This window comes from Rhinichthys klamathensis, unplaced genomic scaffold (genome assembly GCF_029890125.1).
Source record: "Rhinichthys klamathensis goyatoka isolate OS25496 unplaced genomic scaffold, OSU_Roscu_1.1 h1tg000303l_1, whole genome shotgun sequence".
NCBI lineage: Eukaryota > Metazoa > Chordata > Actinopteri > Cypriniformes > Leuciscidae > Rhinichthys > Rhinichthys klamathensis.
Window position 1 is genome coordinate 1,453,732 of NW_026606822.1, and position 15,550 is coordinate 1,469,281.

The following is a 15,550-nucleotide window of genomic DNA, read 5'->3' on the forward strand; positions in this document are numbered from 1 at the left end:
GTATTTTCTGAGAGGGGGCAGGATTTTTGTTGGGAAAGTCGGGGATAGAGGCACACTTCGATTAGACTGGATAAACACATGCAGCAAATGAAACGAAATAAATGAATAAATAAATCAAGCCTTCATTACATAACACTAGGCTATATCATACAGCATTCAGAAAAAGAACAGTTTGCGCTCATAAGGGCTTTCACACTTTTCCAAAAGTGGGCCTTCTCTCAGTTGTCCTGCTGATGAATTTTTCAAGCAGGGTCGAAACATAAACACCGCATTCATCAATAATATCTAGACAGCATCTAGACAGCTGAAATGGAAAATGATGGGCCGCCTCAAGAACAGCCTGCTCTCGCCGCTGCACCTCTGAGTGCACCACGTCAGGGCCTGAAACATTTCTCTCCTCCACAGGCTGGATTAATGGATATTATAGGCCAGGGAGGCTGATGGGGGGTGTATGGGAGGGGGAGCGGGCGGGTTAGTTGAAAACGTCGGTCGGGTGCGGGTTGTTTATACATTGACCTGCGCATCACTGGTGACCACCCAGAAACTAGCAACCACTTAGCATTAGCAATACCCTATAGTAAAAATAGCTTTAGGGAAGCAGAAAGTATTTCTGTGCATCTATTAAACCTTTTCTTAATGTACAGAAATAGGTATCCTCTAACATTAAAGGACATGATGATCTTGATGAGTGTACAGAGGCCTCAGCCTGTGTATGTGTGATAATAAGATACTCATTCACTGCTGGAACGAAACAGCTGAGCCACTGCACATCTCACCGGGGGAGCCAGCTGAGGCATGTTATGTGTGTGCTTGTTCACACAAGCATACGTGTCCTCCTAAAGCTCTCCTGCAAAGGCTGGGGTCTTCCCCCTCTCTCTCTGCCCCGCTCTGCCATGCACAATCCCAGAAGTGTGTCATTCTAGCTCTGCAGTAACTCCCTCTGACAGGCTATTAAACCAGTGGAGATTGGACTGTACGATAACCACTTTAAGTGTAAAAGCTTGGAGATGTTAAACCCCCTCAACTTTATAAAAAAGTTGTGTGCTTATGCTTATCACATTTGGTCTAAAGAGCAATCTGATCTGTTATCAGATTTCATGCCACTTTGTTATCTTTATGCTATGGTTCATAAGTGTAGCAGCATACAGTGGTGGTTCATCTCCCTTCAATGTTAGTGAGTCCCTTCACATTTCACCACATAATTAAAGACATTTTCCACCCAATTTCTCATGTTTATTTTTTTTTGTATGTATTCACAAAAGATTCACACAATGATTTTATCATCATAAATTTAAGGCAGTGCAACAAATTCTCTTGAATTTTAAATGCAATTTAATGATGAATTTTTTAATACATAAATTCTTCTTTTTTTTGCATTGCATTGCATTGCAGTAATGAGAATTTGGGTGAAAAATGTGCCTAATCATAATCCCAAAAAAATGTCATAATGCAACCACAAAAAAAACTTAATTTTCTTTATTGTCCTATTAATTCTATTGATTTTTGGGTGAAATATGACCCGGTTTGAAATTATTCACTCTACCAAACTTGGTCTGGAGATTGGACTTTCAGTTGCAAGTTAATATTAACTTTAAGGGCAGTTCCTTATTATGGCTCTACATAAAAAAAAATTAAAAAAAATTGTTAACATGGAATTGGATTTTCCATGGTGTCACAGACAGTGGTATTTATGGCTGTGGGTTGAACAGGAAATGGAGTGTGAAATTAAAGGGAGACTCTGGGAGCACATTAGAGGTCTGCCCTTGATGATACTGTACACTTAGAGAACAGAGCAAAGACTTTATAATCCATGAGGTCCGAAGTTAAAAGAAGAAAAAAACTTGACTTGAAATAAAGGTTTGTGGTTAAGGTCATGGGTCGCTCGTGATGACATTATGGACCCTTCACTGCTGCACGACTTCCATAATGCTCATCCCAACCGTCCAGCCCAGAGAGGCAGAGGCCGTCCCCGTCGCCGTCCACTTCGGCCATCAGGAGCTGGCCGAGGAGGACGGGGTACTGTCACAGAGTCAACAGCGACAGCACCAGACCTCTACACTACACCCACTCGTTCCCAGTCACCAGAGTACTAATCACCATCACCTGTCACCAATCTTCACTGATCATCACCCAGCACTATATAACTCTTCTCACTGCAGTTCACCATTGTCTGGTCTCGTCGTTCCCTCAGAGAACACGACCTGATCTTCAGTCATCTGCTACGTTCATCTGTCTTTAGTCATCGGCCTCGATCCCCATTTCAGAACCTGCATCAGATAAGATCAGTTATCATCCGGATATCCATCCAGTACTCAGTATTCTTCAGTTACTCACCTGCTTCCATCGTTGTGATCTCATACTTCTGCAAATAAACCTGTTGTTTACTTTACCTGTGTGAATCTTTCTGTTTCATGACAGAAGACCAGACCAACATGCCAAGTACTACCGATCCCAGTGATGCAAGCGCTCCTCCCCGGATCCCTATTCTGATCTCGTTCAAGCCCTTCGACAGGCCCTTCACCCACCAGTCACCAGTCCTTCACCATCTGCCTCTGTCAGTCCCATGGCCCGACCAGAGACATACTCAGGTGAGGTGGAGGAATGCAGCGGGTTCATGTTACAATGCTCTCTCCTCTTTGAAATGCAGCCACAGCAGTTTGTCAATGATCGAGCGAAGATCGCCTACATTTCATTGCTGACAGGACGTGCACTTCAGTGGGCGCGTGCCATGTGGGATGCTAATGGACCGTTCACTCACTCGCTGACAGCATTCATCTCGGCATTCATCTCATTTTAAAGAGGTATTTGGCCAAACCGCCAGTTGAATTTCTGTTCATGACCAACTGTTCCGTCTTCGCCAAGGGAGGTCTTCTTCGGTGGGCGATTATGCTCTTCAATTCCACACTTTGGCTGCCGTCAGAGGGTGGATGAGACCGCGTTGGTCACGGCATTTCGCCAGAGACTCAACATTAACATTTGTCAACAAATGGCTATCTATGATGACGTCATTGGCATAGAGAGCTTCATTCAATATGCCATCAGGATATCCCAACGACTCACAGCCTGTGCCTTGGATCAACCCGTACTGCATCCTCAGCCCACTTCAACATCTGTCGCCCCTCCAGCACCAGAGCCTATGCAACTCGACTCCACTCACGTGTCTAATGCTGAGCGTCAACGTCGCATAGTAAATCGTCTCTGCTTATACTGCGGAGCGGAAGGACATCTTCTGCCCACCTGTCCGGTGCGACCTCCACGTCCAGCGGTGAGTGTCCTTCAATTACCACCTCCCATATCTACGCTACAAAGCACAGATGTTATCTTAATCTCCCGTCAATGATCTTTTTCCCGCGAAAGCCCTCATAGACTCAAGTGCTGCTGGTAACTTCATGTCACTCAACTTCCTCCGAAAACTTCATCGTCGTCAGAAACCCTTTTCTCAAGTTCTTCACGTGCATTCGATCCTGGGAAAACCGCTGGGCCGTGGGCACATTCCGCACTGTAACCTATCACTGACTCGCATTGGGTGTCTCCATCAGGAGAAGTTATCGTTCTTGGTGCTGGAGGGCTCAACGGCTGACATCATCCTGGGACGCCCGTGGTCACAACAACATTCGCCCCTCGTCTGCTGGAGCACTGGTGAGATCCAACAATGGGGGGGAAAACTGTTTTAACCACTGTCTGCAATCCGTTAAGAATCGCTCTACCTGTCATCAACCTTCACCCAAAGTGAATCTTTGTTCCACTTCTATCGAGAGTCCGACCACCACAGCACAGCATAAATTCCCCCTTGCATACCGGACATGTCTTCAGCAAGCAGTTGGCGACCACGCTACCACGTCCTGCTGCCTGGGGCCACCCTACCACGTGGTAAAATCTATCCACTGTCCATCCCGGAACAGAAGGCCACGTAGGAGTACATTGAGGAGGCTCATCAGCAGGAGTTCATCCGTCCATCTATCTCCCCTGCCGCTTCGAGTTTCTTCTTTGTGGGTAAAAAGGACGGAGGCTTGCGCCCCTGCATCGATTATCGTACTCTCAAACCGTCAAATTTCGCTACCCTCTTCCTCTGGTTCCAGTCGCCTTAGAGCAGTTACGTGGTGCTCGTATTTTTACGAAGTTGGACCTGCGGAGCGCATATAACCTTGTTCGAATTCGCAAAGGTGACGAGTGGAAGACGGCGTTCGTCACTCCATCAGGGCACTACGAGTACCGGCTTATGCCGTACGGGCTTTCCAAAGCTCCTTCCGTCATCCAAGGGTTCATGAACGAGGTGTTCCGGGAATTCCTTCATCGATTTGTCATATAGACGATATTCTCATCTATTCCCGGAACCTGGCCGACCATCACCACCATGTCACGCAGGTCCTACAGAAGCTTCGTAAGTTCCATCTCTTCTTGAAACTCGAAAAATGTGAGTTCCACCGTGACAGTCCACTTCCTCAGGTACGTCATCGATCAACACGGCATAAAGATGGACCAGAGGAAGGTAGAGATGGCGGAGAACTGGCCACAACCCACTCCCGTCAAGGAACTCCAACGCTTCCTGGGATTTGCCAACTTCTACCGTCGATTCATCATGGCTTCAGAAAACTCAGCTCATCACTCACCTCCTTACTGCGCAGTGGGGCCAAGTCTCTGTCCTGGAACTCTGAAGCTAACACCGCATTCTACCAACTTAAAAAAAGCCTTCAGTACAGCTCCTACCCTTGTTCATCCCAATCCGGATCTCCCCTTCGTCGTCGAGGTGGATGCCTCCACCAATGGGGTAGGTGCTGTGCTATCTCAGCGGCAGGGCGAGCCTCCCAAACTCCATCCATGTGCCTTCTATTAAAAAAAAAACTGTCCCTGGCGGAACAAAACTATGATATTGGTAACCGGGAGCTACTGGCAATCAAACTGGCTCTTGAAGAGTGGCGACATTGGCTGGAGGGAGCTCAACACCCCTTCAAAGTCATCACTGACCACCGCAATCTTGAATACCTTTGCGACGTCAAGAGATTGAACACCCGCCAGGCACGCCGGTCCCTCTTCTTCACCAGATTTAACTTCACTGTGACATACCGACCTGGCAACAAGAACCAGAAAGCGGATGCACTATCCCGGTTATGCCATCCTGAATCCATTACCGCACCTCCTGAACCCATTCTCCCTCCAGCCATCATCGTTAGCCCGATCCAGTGGTCACTCGATGATCAGATCGCCGAAGCCACACAGTCAGAGCCTGCTCCGTCGGGAGGACCTGAGGGAAGGACCTATGTGCCCACTCGTCTCCGTCTATCACTCATGGACTCAGTCCACACATCACCGGGCTCTGGACACCCAGGCAGCCAGCAAACCCTCTCGCTCATCAGCAATCGCTACTGGTGGCCCAATATAACCCAGGAAGTCTCCCGATATGTTGAGGGATGCTCAGTCTGCGCCATATCCAAAGTTCCCCGTCGTCTTCCGAAAGGCAAACTAGTCCCTCTCCCTGTTCCTAACCGACCCTGGTCACATATTGGAGTGGACTTCATCACCGACCTCTAGTTCTCACACCTGCATCCTCATCATAGTGGATCGCTTCTCCAAAGCCTGTAAATTAATCCCGCTGAAGGGACTGCCCACTGCCTTCGAGATGGTCAAAACCCTCTTCCAGCAACTCTTTCGTCACTTTGGAATTCCTGAAGACATCGTCTCAGACTGCGGCCCTCAGTTTATCTCCCGAGTTTGGCGAGCAAGAAGATCAGCGACGCCCCGATACCATCCAGGGTAAAAGGTCTGGCTTTCAACCATGGATATCCATCTTCGACTGCCCTGCCGTAAGCTGAGTCCCCGCTATATCGGCCCTTTGCAATACAGAGGCAGATCAATGATGTCACGTACCGTTAACCCTTCCTTCTCACTACAGAATTTCTCCTTTTACTTACTCCTCATACTTCTGCAAATAAACCTGTTATTTACTTTACCTGTGTGAATCCTTCTGTTTCATGACAATAATGTACCACAGGAACAGAAGGTCAATACTGACCAATACAATAACAGATAAATGGCTTATAAGTTGAGAAAAGTGAAGGTCAATTAAAGGAAGCTCTTCAAAATGGTTTAATAGGGAGCCATTACTCACTCCTGTCTTTTAGAAGTGAACAGTTTTGTGCTCTGGTTCAGTCTTCTGGTTGGGCAGTTGCTTACTGGCCCAAGATGAAAGAACCCACCTCCAGGTCTCTGATGTCATGGTCCGTAGATGCGGCTCGGGTCTACCCTTCAATTGTTTTATTATCTGGCAAGCAAAAATAAGGTAAAGTCAATCTGAATGCTTGGACAAGGTATTATTATTGGATGATTTGAGGTATTATTCATGTCCATAGCAAAAAAAGATTGCATGCCAATGCTTATCACTTAGATTTAGAAGTTTGTTCAAATCATTAACCATAAGAATGAGAAAAAAGGGTAAATAATTGGTTATTAAAGGGATAGTTCACCCAAAAATTCTCTCATTAATTACTCGACCTCATGTCGTTCCAAACCCGTAAGCCTTTCGTTCATCTTCAGAACACAAATGAAGATCTTTTTGATGAAATCTGAGAGCTTCCTGTCCCTCCATTGACAGTTAAGCAACTACCACTGTGACGCTTCAAAAGTTCATAAAGAGATCGTAAAACTAATCCATATGACTCGATCGCTTTATATGATGAACAGATTGAATTTAGGCTTTTATTCACATATAAACATTCATCAACTCACACATCAGTTGTGGTAACTGGAAGCTCAAGCATTTTCATTTGACGAGCGAGAACCAATGAGGTTCATTCTCGTGTTATGCAGCACGTTTGAGCTTCAGCAAGAACCAATGAGGTTATTCTCGTGTTACGCAGTACGTTTGAGCGTTTGTTCTCGTGTGTCAAGCAGGTACGGTTGAGCTTCTATTTATGTTCGCGGATCAATTTTTAAATGTGAATAAAAGTCTAAATTAAATCTGTTCATCATATAAAGCTATCGAGTCTCTTCAGAACATTTTGACTAAACCACTCAATTCATATGGATTAGTTCTACGATCTCTTAATGAACTTTTTAAAGCGTCAAAGTGGTAGTTGCGTAGCTGTCAATGGAGGGACAGAAAGCTCTCAGATTTCATCAAAAAGATTTGATTTACAAAAGTCTTACGGGTTTGGAACAACATGCGGGTGAGTAATTAATAACAGAATTTTCATTTCTGGGTGAACTATCCCTTTAAATACAAACATCTTACTTCATGAGGATGTCCATTAAATACTGAGTCATGGCTCTTTCTTTCCGCCTCAGTTGTGGATCACTTAGAAAACCCTGCAAGTATGATATCTCATCTGTGGCCCAAAGCCAGTGATTCCTCAGTCTGTGTGATATCATCACAGCTCTCATCCCCTCCAATCTGTCTGTGGAGGGGCTCTAGGTGCCTGTCGCCATAGTAACAAGAGGACCACCATCCAATGATGGCAGAATGTAACAGTGGAGACTGTATCTGTATACATTGGCTTTCATAATCTAGTTTTATTCACAAAATTGTGTCTTGATAATATGAATGTGATTTTAAGGTGACTGCAAATAGTATTATATTATCGTGTTTGTAATATGGGATCAAGACAAATAACTATTCATTATGCAAGAGTTGTTTCTTTTCTCCATTACACGCAGTTAAACAAGTTGTAATGTCATTGTCCATATCTGTATGGGGGTGTGTCGCTGCAGGTTGGGATGGATCTGCTGCAGTGAGAAAGTGACCTTGAGCTGATTCTGGGTCCTGGATTCCTGCCACTATCTGCAACCTCCTGGCTCAAACTCAAGCAGTGCTGAAAAACAATGAAGAATCACTCAGACTCTTAAGATTTATGAAATGATTCATTATAAAACTCAAGTAAAATATGCATGCTGAAATATTTTTTTTGTTTTGGCAACAAACACAAAGAAACCTGCTGTGTCACCCAAGTAACTCGAGTCTTTTGAATCCATTAAGATTGTTCAGATTTGTGCACTGATTCAGCGACCATTTCTACAGATTAAAGATCTTTACGTTAGCAGTCTTTCATTTGTTGTCCGAGTTTACATAATACGTGTCATTGAATTGATTCATTAAAAAAACACTGAACAAATCCACTTAAAGTGATAGTTCACCCAAAAATGAAAATTCTGTGATAATTTACTTACCCTCAAGTTGTTTCAAACCTGTATGAATTTCTTTTCTTCTACTGAACACAAAAGAAGATATTTTGAAGAAGGTTGGTTAGAAAAAAAATACTATGGAAGTCATTGGGGTCCATCAACTGTTTGGTTACCAACCTTCTTCAAAATATCTTCTTTTGTGTTCAGCAGAAGACATAAACTCGTACAGGTTTTGAACAACTTGAGGGTGAGTAAATTATGACAGAATTTTCATTTTTTGGGTGAACTATCCCTTTAAGCAGAGACTTACGTAAAGTGTTTAAGCATCATAAGCATCTTCCAAAAAAATTACAACAAAGCAGATCTTTTTCCTCCATTGTGTGAACTGACAAGTCACATGACTTAGTTCGCTCAGATGATTGGCTGCTATTACTGTTATCACATTCAAATCAGAGTATATTTGATTTTACATAATCTAATCTTTTAAAGTCACCCTGTGGTGAAAATCCAGTTTTTATTGTTGTTTATATGTCTAATTGGTGTTTTTAATATGCTTTTAAGACAAACCATGTGCAAATGCATAAGTCAACACAATTGCAGAGTATTTTCTCCTTAAAACTGCAGTGAATAGACAGTCTCAAAAACGGTTTGAAATCGTTGGTGTTTCTGACGTCACAAACTTGTAACCAATCACGTCAACGTGTGATCGTCAATGAGTGGATCTCTTAGCTGGTGCGGAGGAGGGGCTAATATGCATATTCATAGACCGCGTATACTAAATGAGGCAAGGGTGTAGAGTTACATTCAAGCTATTTTAAGGCATGAATATTTTTTTTTCAAGGAAAAAACATTTAAATATGTCATTTTGGTGATCAAAGATGAGTTTTAAGGAATACAATTATTGACCACACGTGGACTTTAAGCAAATTAAACTGAATAGTATTTTCTTGTAAACATACTCCAGTATTTATTTACAACTTTTCCCAAAGTGTACCTTAAAATATTTGTTTAATTGCAAGCTGAAAAGCTTTTTTGTTGTTGTTGTTGTTGTTGTTGTTGTTGTTGTTGTTGTTAGAAAGCCTTTCTAGGCCCAAATAACATCTGGACTGGCAAAATCTGTTTTTCTCTGCATCACTCCATTAAAGATAAAGATAAAGTGAATATAAGATAAAGGGAAATTTGATTAACGCAGCAAATCTGTCTTCACTCCTGGTCCTGTTCGTCAGCTCAAAGCACCACATGCAGACAGGATGGAGCAATTTTTTTAATAGCCTTAAAAGCTTTTCCTTACCACCACTCTTAACTCAACTACTATAGATCGACTGCATTGTTCCTTGTGACTGAGCATGTATATTTGTGTGACTGTGAGAGGGCTTCTATATTAACCCAGGATCAATGGGGCTTCGCTCACGCTTGCGTCTCCTCTCTTTGGCCAGTCCTGAACACATCTCACCCAAGCACAGAATTACACGAACCTCTCAGTTTTAATTAAAACATGTGAGCTAATGCTAGGCGAAGTGCAAGAACACTCCTTTGTATTTGCTCTCTCATGAATAATGGCTCAGCCGTCAGAGAGATTTCCTGAACATGTGTGCATGATTGACATGCAGGCTCTGGCTATAAAACAAACAGCGATGAGCCTGTCACAAACCCCTCAGCACAATTTGTATGCAAAATCATCCCTTGAAAGCACAGAGAATTCAACCAATGCGGTAAAGGAAATTAAACTGATATCAAATAACAAATCATTCGTTTGCAATGATATCTATAGGTTGATCATTTGTAAATCAAGTGTGGAAATGAATGCAACAAATTTAAATTAATTAATCAAATTTCACAGTGAAATGAATCCGGTATTGCATGAGCTGTAACTTACTCTAGGGAAGAAAAAGGTCCCTTACTGATTTACCATGCAGCAAATGGCCAAATCTGTTACTTTTGTTAGCAGTAAGACAATTTGTATGTATTGTTTTCTGTCAGTGGTTTCCATGCCTCAACCTTCATATCCGATCAGTGTAAAAATGCCTCTGCTTCATGGATAGACAGAAAGGTCAAAATTTTACTCTACAGCTGTTCGGAATACAATTTCTGCAGTATAAAGTATGCATATTGTGCATATAGCCTATAAAGATTTACAACATTCATGGAATACACAGATATCTACAGTATCACATCTGTGCATAATTGCATACTGTAAACAATTCCACAGTTGGGCAGGTATAGTGTGCAGTATGCAGTAAACACTATTTAATTATTTCACTGACATCAAAAAATGGTACATAGAAGGTAGGCTACATACACTATATATATATATATATATATATATATATATATATATATATATATATATATATATATATATATATACATACATACATACAATTGGACGTCCTACTTATCTGATGCACTGCATATAATTGCACTGCATAATTTTTTTAAAGCATCATATTTGGCCACTAGCAACTGTAAGAGACAATAACAAAACAAAAAGCACGTATTGTCTTATAGAATATCAATATACATTTTACGTTCGTTTTCCGTAAAAAATGAACAGCATTTTGACAGTGCGGGTCGTGGAAACACCAGGCGTGACGCGTCCCCTTTAAACTGCCCACTCTGCGGATAAAGTGAGGAGTGGTAGCGCGGACGGTATATCCAAGAGTCTCTTGGTATGCACAGCAACGATTGACTGCAGATTCCATGTACGCTTTAACTAGCTGACTAATGGCTTGTTGCGTGAACATAATGACACAACTACTGAGACGTTGGCAAGCGAGGTAGACGGACAGGTAGGAAGAGATTAGAGATGTCTGTCGCTGCAGACTTCTTATGTTTAATGTTTTGCATCTGTTCCCATGTCAACATGACAGCGTGATAGAATTTGCGTTTTTCCTGTATTACAATCATTTTTAAAAGTGGTAAGGTGCAGCTGGTTCATTTAGGGTAATTTTTCTACTATATCTTAACCCTTGATTCAACCTAATGATAGTTGGCTTGATTAAAACTATTAATATACAAATTAAGGATACCAGACAACACATTTTACAGTGATTGTGTCATCACTTGTCATTAAGAGATGATGCTACAATATTAATAATTTATTTTAGATAAAAAAGATAATTCATACAGACAATTACTTAAACACACTCTTTTATTAACATTCAGTTTCTGGTCATTAAGAGATTATCATGCGGCTGAAAGAAAAAAATATATGAAAAAAAAAAAAACTATCCAGAGATTGTTTTAAAAAAGTGTTGGGGTGGGGGGGGGGGGGGGGGTGGGGGGCTCATTAAGCCTGAAAATATTGTCATATTTTTTCATAATTATTTGTAATTTGGGGGAAAGCTGTAAAAGGGAAATCTAATATTCTAATATTACTTGGAAAAACTTTTGTCTCCCAACTCAAAGTCAGTGGGGTCAAACCAACTTTGTCATTTGACAAAAATAAATAAATAACATTTTGTTCAGATCAAATAGAATACCACTAAGAAAACTTCTTGACTATTCATATAAATATAAATGTATGTATATATGGTTACACTTTATTTTAAGGTGACATAGTTGCATTGTACTTACTTAATAAGTACTGATTAATATTAATTAACTACATGTACTTATTATATATTGTGTTAAGGTTATCTGTCTATCTATATATTTGTACTGAAATAGGTTTGAAACCTTTTTTTAAAATCACGTATTCAAGAAAAAAAATATATTATCTTGCTTTGTCATTGACCCTCATAAGTTGCGCAATTATCAGTAGTTTATCAGTCACTCACAAAGAGCATTCCCATTAATGTACCGCATTGCCTGCCCAATTAATGGATGTGATCACTGAAAGACCATTACTTACTTACAGGACAAGCCTGACCTGTGCCTTCTGCAAATGTTTCACATTCACCTCTACTGTCGTTTGTTGCAACTTGTCTAGCAAAGACTGTGGCGACCTTCTTAATTCCTCCTTAAATGTGGAATGAAGAGACCGCCCTTCCTTTGCATCATATGCTTTTTTCCTGTTCTTTCCTCTGTGTCCTTCTCAAAAAACCTGCGGTGAGGAAGCTTTGGGGTAGATGAGGACACACCCGCATACTGTACCTCTCTGCCCCTCCTCCCTGCCTGCCCCGTTATGCACAATACGCCGGTGTGCCGAGAGCTACAGCGGACAGTAGCAGTCAGGATTTAAGGAATCTGATGAGTTTGTCGTTTTCATCGGTCACAAAGACGCCGGATTGCTACCCTCACTTCGAGAAGGCTGTCGTGACTTCTGGGAACCTGAGGAACCACAGGGGTGATTTAGAAGTTTATCCAAGCAGGTAAAATGTCTCAGTTCTGATTATGTACTCTGGACTATTGAATATATGGAAGCTTTATTATTCATTTATTTGCTATGTGTATGCAGCTATACATCATATATATATATATATATATATATATATATATATATATATATATGTATGTATTATATAATGTGGAGGGATCTGAAGAGTAAAAAGAAAGAGGGACCACCAAGTCTTGTTTAGCCTAAAATGTATTTTCTTGCAGTTTAATATTTCATAGGCTGCTTCTGCTGAATATTTTAGAGCATGCTGGCACCGTTTGGGACAAGCAACATTCCAGCAAATACGTACGAACAGCATGCCATATGCGGTTCTTTGAATGTTCAGGTATTTCATTGAAAAGGAGGAGAAAGGGATGGGGGACACACGCTTGCACGCTGCATGGATGCAGCATAGTTATGTAGGATGTGCATGTCTAATAGAGAAGGGCCTCTTTTACATGACAGCACTGTGAGAGATGCAGTTTTATGTCAATTGATATGACGCAGAGTTTCATTATATGGTGGTTGTTTAAGACGACCCAGGAACTACTTGGCATGTGAATGTATAACTAAACATGCTGTTCTATATAAATTGTGCGCTATATTTTTAGATCTTCTTTTGCCTACGCTTTGCCATTTTTTATGGCATGTGTGGTATCTCTCATGATTACGATACTAGGGACATACTTGTATTATTATAAACATAATTCATAAAAAAAGGCAGAAGATTTACCCGTTTCAGTCCAAGAAACTTCATCATAAATATTTTATCCCTTACTTCTCTTAGTTCTTTTTTCCTTTAGAGTGAAAGTAGGCAAAGTCCAATGCAGTATATAGAGAAAAAATTGACCAAATATTAAAATGTAAAAAAACACTTATTCTAAAATTAAAATGATTTAGAATTGTAATGTTTTGCATCCTATTTTTAAACACTGGCGCATGACACATTATCAGAAAGTGTATCAGTACCTGTATTCACTCTTCTTTTGTTGCAGAAAGCCTTTATACACTGTAAAAGAAAAGAAAAAAGTTACAGATTTGTACTAAATTTGTACTTGGATGTTTAAGTCATTTCAACTTAAATTACATTAAACTGACTTAAAAAATGAGTTGAATCTTGTATGACTTAATGCTCAACTTATTTTAATTAGTTAAAGCACTGTAAAAACATATGTTGTCATTACTCATTTATCCTATCATTTTTTACAGGGACACAATATTAAAAGATACCCGCATGTTGTCTTTGTTGTCTTTCAGTCGACCCATCCAGTAGCACGCTGTGGCCCTTAGTGCTCTACGGTGTCAAGCCCCCTTCTGTGTGGATTCCCACCCTGCATTTTCCCACCCTGTGGTGCCCTGCCTCGGTGAAAAGTGCAGGCCTCACCCTCCTGCATTATGACTGTGGCCACGGGCGACCCCTCAGATGAGGCGGCAGCACACCCTGGTCTTCCTCAGGACTATGACCCCGGAACGGAGCAGGACTGCTGTGAGCGAGTGGTCATCAACATCTCGGGTCTGCGTTTTGAGACGCAGCTCAAGACCCTTTCGCAATTCCCCGAAACATTACTGGGGGACCCCAAGAAGCGCATGAGGTACTTTGACCCGCTGAGGAACGAGTATTTTTTTGATAGAAGCCGACCCAGCTTTGACGCCATCCTCTATTATTATCAATCGGGCGGAAGGTTGCGGAGACCCGTCAATGTGACTTTGGACGTGTTCTCGGAGGAGATCCGTTTTTATGAGCTCGGAGATGAAGCGATTGAGTTATTCAGGGAGGACGAGGGTTTTATCAAGGAGGAGGAGAGGCCGTTGCCTGAAAATGAGTTTCAGAAGCAGGTCTGGTTGCTGTTCGAGTATCCAGAAAGTTCTGGGCCAGCCAGGATTATAGCGATCATATCAGTCATGGTCATCCTTATCTCCATTGTCAGCTTCTGCCTGGAAACCTTGCCCATCTTCCACAGCGATGAGGAGGAGATCAACAAAGCCCCCATTCCCGGCAGTAACATCACAACCATTTACACATCCAACTACTTCACAGACCCTTTCTTCATTCTAGAGACGCTATGCATCATCTGGTTCTCCTTTGAGTTCTTGGTGCGCTTTTTTGCCTGCCCTAGTAAAGCCAGCTTCTTTGTGAACATAATGAACATGATTGATGTGGTGGCCATCATTCCTTACTTCATTACACTGGGAACGGAGCTGGCGGAGACGGAAGCGGAAGAAGAGCCGCAAGGGCAACAAGCCATGTCTCTTGCCATCCTGAGGGTTATAAGACTCGTACGAGTCTTCAGAATCTTCAAACTTTCCCGTCACTCAAAGGGACTTCAGATTCTTGGCCAAACACTCAAAGCCAGCATGAGAGAATTAGGTTTACTCATCTTCTTCCTCTTCATCGGAGTTATCCTCTTTTCTAGCGCGGTCTACTTCGCAGAAGCTGACGAACCCGAGTCGCAGTTCTACAGCATCCCGGATGCCTTCTGGTGGGCTGTGGTTACAATGACAACCGTCGGTTATGGAGATATGGTGCCCACAACCATTGGAGGAAAAATTGTCGGATCTCTCTGTGCCATCGCTGGCGTCTTGACCATTGCCCTTCCAGTGCCCGTCATCGTCTCAAACTTCAACTACTTCTACCATCGAGAAACAGAAGGTGAAGAGCAAGCACAGTATCTCCAGGTTAGCGCCCTCAAAGCCGATTCCCAAGAAGAGCTGAAGGGAAGTCGAAGTGGATCCACCATCAGCAAGTCCGACTACCTTGAGATCCAAGAAGGTGTCAACAACAGCAACGAGGACATTCAGGACGAGAACCTCAAGACAGCCAATTGCACTTTAGCCAATACAAATTATGTTAATATCAAAAAAATGCTGACAGATGTCTAGTCATTTGGGGAGCAGATCCAACTTGAATTTAAAAAGGACTAGTAAACTGTGTTCGAAGGAGGATTGTTATTAACATGAGATTTACGATCTCCAATACCTCATTGAAACCGTACATCCAGATCCGTCCACAATCCACAAAGTACTCATCAGTGTTCGCATGGAGTCATCTACATCATTCAACACCTTATCCCGGAGCAGGAGCCAAGTATTTATATGGAACTGTGGAACACAAATAAA

At 42.0% G+C, this 15,550-nt stretch overlaps 1 protein-coding gene and 1 long non-coding RNA gene across 2 annotated transcripts; one reads left to right on the forward strand and one right to left on the reverse strand.

Annotated features, from left to right (window-relative positions):
• Positions 1 to 12,298: 12,298 nt before the first annotated feature.
• Positions 12,299 to 13,739, reverse strand: LOC130104005 (uncharacterized). The gene is made up of 3 exons (XR_008809426.1): positions 13,664 to 13,739; positions 13,403 to 13,442; positions 12,299 to 12,387 (listed from the first exon to the last, which is right to left on the reverse strand). It is a non-coding gene; the product is annotated as an uncharacterized LOC130104005 (long non-coding RNA).
• On the forward strand, positions 12,338 to 15,372 carry LOC130103992 (potassium voltage-gated channel subfamily A member 2). The gene is made up of 2 exons (XM_056270355.1): positions 12,338 to 12,428; positions 13,691 to 15,372. Exon 2 carries the CDS (start codon positions 13,829 to 13,831, stop codon positions 15,311 to 15,313), a length of 1,485 nt encoding a protein of 494 aa, XP_056126330.1. The 5' UTR covers positions 12,338 to 12,428; positions 13,691 to 13,828; the 3' UTR covers positions 15,314 to 15,372.
• Positions 15,373 to 15,550: the final 178 nt, after the last annotated feature.